The sequence below is a fragment of the Zea mays genome, chromosome 2 (genome assembly GCF_902167145.1).
Source record: "Zea mays cultivar B73 chromosome 2, Zm-B73-REFERENCE-NAM-5.0, whole genome shotgun sequence".
Lineage (NCBI taxonomy): Eukaryota > Viridiplantae > Streptophyta > Magnoliopsida > Poales > Poaceae > Zea > Zea mays.
In genome coordinates, this window is record NC_050097.1 from 172,726,126 (window position 1) to 172,734,870 (window position 8,745).

At 40.1% G+C, this 8,745-nt stretch overlaps 1 protein-coding gene and 1 pseudogene across 6 annotated transcripts; one reads left to right on the forward strand and one right to left on the reverse strand.

Annotated features, from left to right (window-relative positions):
• The first annotated feature begins 2,623 nt into the window (after positions 1-2,623).
• On the forward strand, positions 2,624-4,023 carry LOC109944330 (uncharacterized; annotated as a pseudogene).
• Positions 4,024-4,330: 307 nt separating this feature from the next.
• Positions 4,331-8,453, reverse strand: LOC100193186 (LUC7 N_terminus domain-containing protein). Of its 6 annotated transcripts, none has more exons than XR_004855844.1 (11): positions 8,203-8,453; positions 7,983-8,111; positions 7,858-7,897; positions 6,544-6,619; positions 6,282-6,476; positions 5,990-6,193; positions 5,492-5,913; positions 5,353-5,403; positions 5,202-5,265; positions 4,692-4,746; positions 4,331-4,563 (listed from the first exon to the last, which is right to left on the reverse strand). XR_004855844.1 is itself a non-coding variant. In NM_001138341.1 (7 exons), exons 1-7 carry the CDS (start codon positions 8,243-8,245, stop codon positions 5,542-5,544), a joined length of 1,059 nt encoding a protein of 352 aa, NP_001131813.1. In that variant the 5' UTR covers positions 8,246-8,283; the 3' UTR covers positions 5,255-5,541. The 6 variants fall into 6 exon arrangements, 1 of the variants encoding a protein (NP_001131813.1); XR_004855843.1 differs by having other exon boundaries at positions 4,692-4,978; XR_004855845.1 differs by lacking the exons at positions 4,331-4,563; positions 5,202-5,265 and having other exon boundaries at positions 4,742-4,978.
• Between the last annotated feature and the right edge of the window lie 292 nt (positions 8,454-8,745).

Genomic DNA, 8,745 nt, shown 5'->3' on the forward strand with positions numbered 1-8,745 from the left:
ACAATTGAGTTGTTCACAAGAAAGAATGAAAGAAATAAGCAATCCAAGCGCAAGAGCTCAAAAGAACACAACAAATCTCTCTCACTAATCACTAAAGCTTTGTGTGGAATTGGGAGAGGATTTGATCACTTGGGTGTGTCTAGAATTGAATGCTAGAGCTCTTGTAAGTAGTTGGAAGGTAGAAAACTTGGATGACTTGAATGTGGGGTGGTTGGGGGTATTTATAACCCCAACCACCAAACTAGCCGTTTGGTGGAGGCTGCTGTCGCATGGCGCACCGGACAGTCCGGTGCGCCACCGTACACTGTCCGGTGCGCCAGCCACGTCACCAGGCCATTGGGTTCCGACCGTTGGAGCTCTGACTTGTGGGCCCGCCTGGCTGTCCGGTGGTGCACCGGACAAGTCCTATAGACTGTCTGGTGTGCCACCCGCGCGTGCTCTGCTCCTCTGCGCGCGCTGGCGCGCATTTAATGCGTTAGCAGGTGACCGTTGGCGCGGAATAGCCGTTGCTCCGCTGGCTCACCGGACAGTCCGGTGTGCACCGGACATGTCCGGTGAATTATAGCGGAGCGGATTCCCGAAGCTGGCGAGTTCAGAGTTGCTCTTCCTTGGGGCACCGGACACTGTCCGGTGGTGCACCGGACAGTCTGGTGAATTATAGCGGAGCCCTCTGAAAATTCCCGAAGGTGAAGAGTTGGGCGTCGAGTTCTCTGGTGCACTGGACACTGTCCGGTGGTGCACCGGACACTGTCCGATGGCACACCGGACAATCCAGTGCGCCAGACCAGGGCAGCCTTCGGTTATCCCTTGTTCTCTTTGTTGAACCATTTTCTTAGTCTTTTTATTGGCTTAGTGTGAACCTTTGGCACCTGTATAACTTATAGACTAGAGCAAACTAGTTAGTCAATTATTTGTGTTGGACAATTCAACCACCAAAATCAATTAGGAAATAGGTGTAAGCCTAATTCACTTTCACCAACATAGTTTTTTTGCAGTCTCATCTAACGACCTATTTGCCATAGAGTCATTTGCAGGAGTGTTAAAATAGCTCGCTATTTTGGGATTTGTCGCCTCAAGTTTCATCTAGCTACCTCCAACAAATCCTTCAATCTCCATGGATATATCGGTACTTCTCCTATTCCACCTGGTGCTGCTACTAGTAGTGTTTTTATTCTTGAGTAGAGAGCATTTTGCTTTCAACTAGCATGTCTAATTGCATATAAATTACGTGTTCTAGATATCAAATCAATATACTAACGAGGAGGAAATTAAAAGGAAGAGAAATAAGTGAAAGAGAGTTGTTGTATTAGTTGTGTCTATTATGGCTATAATTGTGAACCGGTATCAACGGAGGAGACCTAGACACATCGTAGATGTTAACGAAGTTCAAAAGAGAAATGTCAAGTGCAGAAAACAAATGCTATGTAATATGTACCAGGGTTCAAATGTCTATTGCTATGATAGTTTGCGCCTAACTAAGAGATCTTTTAGTGACTTGAGTGCCATCTTACAGGAAAAGAGTGGCCTACAAGATACCCTAAATGTGTCGGTAGAAGAAACGCTTGAAATTTTTGTGCTTATAGTAGGTCATAAAACAAAAATGAGGCTGATCCGTAGCACTTATGGGTGGTCCCTTGAACCAATCAGTCGACACTTCAACGAAGTGCTTAGAGGGATTCTATCTTTAAGTCATGAGTTCATCAAACTTCCTAATCCAGAAACCACTCTACCTGAGGATCCAAAGTGGAAATGGTTTGAGGACTGCCTAGGTGCACTAGATGGCACACATATCAATGTGAATGTTCCATTGACTGACCAAGGTAGGTACAAAAATAGGAAGCAACGAATCACCACTAATGTATTAGGGGTTTGTGATCGACAAATGAAGTTTCTGTATGTCTTGGCTGGATGGGAAGGGTCGGCTTCGGATTCACGCATACTACGTGATGCCATGTCACGGGAGGACTCATTTGTTGTTCCTATTGGTAAATACTTTCTTGTGGATGCTGGATGTACAAATGGTTCAGGATTTCTTGCCTCGTATCGATCTACACGGTACCACTTGAATGAATGGCCTATTCAAGGCAACAATCCATCTACTGCGAGAGAGTTATTCAACCTACATCATGCAACAGCTAGGAATGTGATACAGAGAACTTTTGGGCTATTGAAGATGAGATGGTCAATCTTGAGGACCAGCTCATATTTTGATTTAGAAAACTAGGTATAACATAGTAGGTATTCAATTAAAATTCAATCATTAGTTTTAAAATTGTGTATTGACTTAGCCATATTATTCTATGCAGATTAGGATCATCCATGCTTGCTGCATATTGCATAATTTTTTAAGGGGTAGTTAAAGAGATATAGACGATATTCTAATACATTAAGTTGATAGTCTCATCTCAACTGCTCCTGCTAAAAATCAAGGAGAAATGAGTCTGATTACGCATGTTCAATCAATTAATGAGTGGGGTGATTTTAGAGACACCAAAGCTAGTGAAATGTTTGTTGATTATCAAGCGAGACGTGGTCAAAGCTCATAGTTGTATGCTTCTGTTTTCTCTGTCTTTGTCTTTTCTGAATCTTTGTGTTTGTGTTTTTTATATGTGTGGTTCTTTGATTGTAGGACAAGAAAACAAGGGGCTATGTTCCTTGGAATGATGAGATGGATAAGGTACTCCTTGATACATTTGTGGACTATTAAAATAAAGGTGATAGATGTCAGAATGGGTGGAAGTCTCAAGTATACATAGCTTCTGTGAAGAATGTTTGTGAGAAGTGTAATGTCACCATTACAAAGGAAAATATTAGCTCTCGCAGCAAGACCTTTGATAAGCACTACAATATCATTAATGGTTTGTTATCCACTAGTGGTTTTGGATGGGATTGGGAGAAGAACATGCTCAAAGTTGATAGTGACACTATATGGGATGAGTATGTTGAGGTAAGAAAATTTTCAACGTTATATTGTTCATTGAGGTTTCCAGTTTTATTATCTTACACAAGGTTCGTAGGGTAGTTGAATCGGTGGTGAACTTGGTGCATAAGGTTGACATGTTTCTTATTAGCAAACAGTTGTTTGAGCCTCCTCGTGTGCTGGGAAAATTGCAATCAAGGAATGCAACTCTGATGTTTTGCTTGATTGATGCATATGTGAATTCAATTGTTTCGTCCCTTCCATTTTTTTAGAATGCCACCGAGTGTAGTTAATTGTATCTGTTGTTGTATGGACAAGACAACATGTAGCCAATTGGCTTTCAGTCACTCGATTAGTTGTCACTGCAGATGGTATGGTAAGCCTAGTGTATTTGCACTTTAGTTTTTGCAGTTCAATTTTTGTAGTTCAGTTTTTTTGCAGTTCAGTTTATTCCATTTTTTGATGTTTAGTTTATGTTTCAATTACAAGTTTACTTGTTGATGTATCTTTGTAACAATTATTTTACAGAGGAATAAGGAACTAAAAGGATATAAACATAAGGTTGTGAAGTTTTGGAATCTACTCAGCCTAGTGTACAATAAAAACCAAGCAAATGGAGAGGGTGCTAAAACAACAGGTGAAAGTTCAAAGGAAATGACAAAAGAGAATGATACCGGAGACAAGGATGCTCCATATTCCATATCTTCCTGGAGTAGTTTAAAAAGACAAAGATTAGATGATTCATTCAACTCTATGTGGTGTGAGAAGTTTGACATGTTTAAATCTGCATTGAAAGATGACGGTCCAAAGCTACCCTCTTCCGCCGAAGTTCTCGCCGCATTACAAGAGGTTGAGGGACTTGATGAAGACACAGAACTTGAGCTTTATGACATCCTCACCTCTAATGCACGCAAGTTCGAGTCGATGGTGGCACTCCCAATGGAAAGGAGGAAGAGATGGCTTATGATGCAGCTAAGGAAGTGAAACAGCTTATATGTGAACTTAGATCTCTGTGTTCAACTGATTGTGTGAACTTGTCTTTGTGAAACTTTTGTGTGCGAACTTGATGGCTATATGAAACTGTTGTGTGCAAACTTGATAGCTTTGTGAAACTGCTATGTAATGATTTAATGTCTTTGTAGAACTTTTATGTGCGAACTTAATGACTTTGTGAAACTGTTATGTGTGACTTGTCTTTGTGAAACGGTTATTTGTGAACTTAATAGTTTCTGATAGTTGTAAATTGTTCATGCTCATTTTTAAGCAGATGCAAAGTCAAGAGATCTTTGTTTGTATTCAAATTCTGTGTGCAAAGTATCCAAACAACATCTAGAATTTACTTCTAGGAATTCAATTGCTTGTACAACCAAATAAAAATAATGGAATTCAATCACTTTCTAGTCGATTGAATTCTATATAATTCATTTCTTGGAATTTATTTCTTGAAAAAGATTCATTTCTAGGCATCCAAACAGGCTGTAAGTGAAAAAAGGCACAGGAATCAGAAATGTCATGCAAACAACATAACTTCAGTAGACGCTGCTCCAACAAGATTGTGGTGCCAATTGATCCAAAACATAATCCGGCTGATTAGATGGCTGCTCGCAGAGGTGCAGGCTCGCGCGATGCGGGACAGGATATGGCTGTTTCCGGCATATGCATGGATGCAGACAAATAACATCAAAATGGCTTGCTTTGCATCTACTCATATAGCGTGGATGTTTCCACGTGCAGGCAACTAAACAGAAGCTCAAACAAAGTCAACACGTACAGTGATCCAAAATGAGACGGTGCAGACAACCAATCATACGGAATATCTCAAAACTCTGAAACAGATCATATATTAGTTTGCATAGTTAGACTACACTATCTGCATAAATAATACATCAATTACAGAACTCCGCAACTGCAAAGGTATCTAATAGTTTGCCGCGGAAACAGAACCTTATCTAAACCAGACTTCTGAGACAATAACTAGACAGTCAGGAAATAGGCCCAATCCTCGCGGTTCTAGCCAGGGCACCATTGTCTACAAACCAAAGCTTGATCTCTTGTACACTACAACGGTTCCAGGAAAAGAAATGGTTGATGATTGACAATTTTCATGGATCAACTACTAAAGCCACATTAATCATAATTATGCACATAAGTTTTGGTAGAAAAAGATACCTGGCCTGAGTAGTGTAAAAATCTAAGCCAAACAGCAGAACTAAGGTTTCTAGCAGAGTTATTAAGGGAGATAAAAAGTGTGTAACATGAAACATCGATGTTCAAGGTTTACCTGCTATAAGCTGTAAACATCATCATCCATATATGAAATCCAGTACCGGCCTTACTAAATTTAACTTCCGATTCCAAATATTGAAACAAAGCTTTAGCGCATATAGAATGCCAGAAACACAAAAAATGTGGGGATGGCAATCGATACCGACCTGGGAATTTTTCCCCATGCAAAATAGGGAGACTGTAGGGTTCCAACAGAGCTGTTACAACAGATCAGAGACTTAAAAAAGTGCGACACTTCAATAAAACCCATTGTACAGTAATAAATAGCAGAAGGGAACTGTCTACCTCATGAGTCCCAACTGTGAATAAAACTATCTAAATGTCCAGCTAGGCAGCTAATGATCTGGACTTCTAGATCTTCCATAGCCATGCCTGGTTGGAGAACGTGATCTGCTCCTCATTCTCCCTCGGTCATTTGTCATACCACCACTCCTGTATCTGTGTCCACCTCTTTCAGAATCCCTCCCATTTCTGTAGCGATTGCTTCGGTGTTCTGATCCTCTGTCCCTGTAATCATAAACCCTATCTCTTCCTCTGCTTCGCTCATACTGACGATCACGGTCAAAGTCACGCTCCCCAGACCTCTCCCTTCTGGTATCTCTATCCCTGCCCCCACTATCATACTCTTTTCCCCTCTGTTTCCGATGCTCCTCTGCTTTCTGCTCCCTTGCAAGCCGCTCTTCCTCTTTTGTCTTCTCTTTTGCTGCCTGGATTAGATACAAGTACCATAAGTGCTCAATAAATTAAATCATTATTCACGGTTCTAGTGAAGTGATAATTCACCTTGTATTCTGCCAGGAAATCCCTAACCATGCCATAACCAATGTGTTGTTTCCCAGTCACATGGGACTGCGTTCTCTCAAGAGCATCATCAGCAACTAAGAATGATCCACATGTTTCACAAAGTTCCATCTTCTTCTCAAGCATAGCTACTTTGTTGTCTGCTTCGTTAGCTAAAGCTGTCTTCTCAGCGTTTAAAATGTCAACCTGCAAACCAAAAATTAAGCGAGATTTCACAAATTGATGAAGTAATGTTCACACATGATAAATAAACATGGATGTTGCATTTCAGTACCCTTCTCATAAGTGCCTCAGCTTCATCCACTTTACCAGCCTCACCAAGCTCCTCAATTTGCTCCAGCAGCTTCTTCACCTGTTCTTTTCGCACTGAAAGCAGCTCAGCTAATTTTCCAGGGATTGGCATTGGCACAGCAGAATCGTGAGCCAGCCTTTCTCGACCACGCCTTATCTTTCTATCTAAGTCCATTACCTGCAACAGAATAAACAAAGGTAAATGTACTACTTAGAAATTTTTACAAGAGCAAGTGGTGACTCACCAATTTCTCACATTGTTGTGCAAGCTCTGCCTCAAACCTTTGCATATAAGTATCGTGCCTAGGAGACTTCTCAAAGCTGCACATACCCAAAAAAACCATGTGAAATATATATAGATAGTTGAATATCTACCCTATATAGCTAAACATATAATCATATGGAGGTGAATTATTGGTTCAAAGCAATATATACGGATGAAACTGAAGTCGCAACACCAAGCCAGTAAAGTACAACCGCCAAATTTAACCCCCACCCCACCTCACTGGCTGAAGGTAAAAAAATATTAATTTCTTGTCCTGAGTAATTAAAGGATTCAATCTGCACCAATAGCTATTACCTTAGTGATTCTGTTGCGAGCTAACATTTATTCAAAATATTCAATGTTAATAACTTGGTTGGCTTGTTTCACAGGAGCATTAAATGTTGGTAACATGGTATAATTGTTTTAGAATTATTCGCTAGATGGAACTGTCAAACTTGCATGAGATCACAAAAAAAAGAACTTACAAACAGTCAGAACCCTTTAAAATATCCCAAACTGCCAAACAATAGCATGAAATTCTGCATGGCTAAATGAACAACACATATGACATGTTCATCTATATTCTTCTGGATTAAAGAAAACTCCTGCTAGTTCAAGCCAAAGGTCACTATCATTTCACGAGAATATAACATGGCTAGGGAAAATTGGGAATAAAGATGCTAATTAATTCCTATTTTCCAACTACTAAATTTTGATCTAGTGCAACTCTCACTTAATTCACCTAAGGATTTTAATGTACATAAAATGTAACATTTAGAATACCTAGGCACATTTCCGAACCCTTTGTTAATTATCCATCCTTGCTTCCTCACCAGATAGCATCAAACTTCTCTAAATATTGTGCTGAGCAACTTATTTGATGTCTTAATATAAAACTGAGAGAACATTGTTGTTGTAGGATGCGTAATTTATCTCATTTCACAGTTCTAATGTGCTGTCTAATTTCACACAAAAGATGTGCCAATCAAACTAAAACTTGTGGCCTAACAAGAACATAAGACGGCTTAATCCTCACAACGAAAAACTAGCTGGACACTACCATTCTAGCAATTCATATAACATGATCATCTACTTTGGTATCATGCCATATGGCTCCCAATAGCAAGGCCTCTCTATACCTAGTTGCAGTCTATCCAATACCCTATTTTGCTTCCTAAACGTAACACATTGCTAAGAGATAACATAAACAAAATCGTACTGTATTTTATACAAAAAGCGTGTTGATTTTTATTTCTTTATTACATGCCAATCAATTAAGGTTCACAGATATCACCTTTCCTTGAGCTTCGGATCGTGGATCCTCGAGCACGGCCCTGCAAACACCCCAACCGAACTTATCATGAGTAAAAAAAATCACTGCAAAACGCATTAAAAAAAGAAACGATGGAATGGCCGTACCGATATTGCTCTTGGTGTTGACGAAAAGGTCGTGAGGACAGAACCGAACCATGTAAGGGCCGCACACGTCCGGATCGTCCCACTTCAGCTCTTTGTGCCCCTTCTTCTCCTCCTCCGTTAGGTTGCGAGCTGCAAACGACAGTACTTGCGGCGCGATTAGGGGAAGGTTAGGGTATGGGGCGGCGCCGTTCGGGCGAGGGCTAATCTGGTGGGTACTTACCTGTGCCCATGAGCTCGTCAAGGAGGGCTCGCTGTGCGTCCATGGCGGAGAGGGCAAGGAGCCGTCGAGAAACCCTGAGCCGGACGGCCCCTTTCGATTTGGGGATTTGGGGTCGTCCCAGTAGAACAGTGAACAGACAAAGAGAGAACCCTCGGTGTAAACGGTATGGTCCGTAACTCCGTATGAATATTATTCGAGTATCATATCGTGTGAGAACAATTATCTGGTCGGAAAATTTTTTTATATATGTGTAGCACGACAACATAACCGGATTTCAGATTCGATCTAGATACAATAATTTGAATATCAAATATGTATATAGCATAATTAATATTCATCGGATTTCAGATATCCGAATATCTTCTAAATATATCTTTTCGATATTCAGATATCTTTTTTGATAGACGTGTGCATTTTTATAATTTTTTAAAAAATAATAATAATACATAAATAGCCTCAAAAATTTAGACATGAAGTATGTTCATATATATAATACTAAAAAATATTTAGTCCAAAAAAATCAAAAGATGTCATAGTTTCTTT

Bases quoted from the DNA above. Each gene is read 5' to 3' on its own strand.
- LOC100193186 (NM_001138341.1), bottom strand. From the start codon at position 8,245: ATGGACGCACAGCGAGCCCTCCTTGACGAGCTCATGGGCACAG. The intron at 6,477-6,543 runs GTGAGTCACCAC...ATTCTGTTGCAG, and splicing joins CACAACAATGTGAGAAATTG to GTAATGGACTTAGATAGAAA. The intron at 6,194-6,281 runs GTACTGAAATGC...TTTGGTTTGCAG, and splicing joins CTGAGGCACTTATGAGAAGG to GTTGACATTTTAAACGCTGA.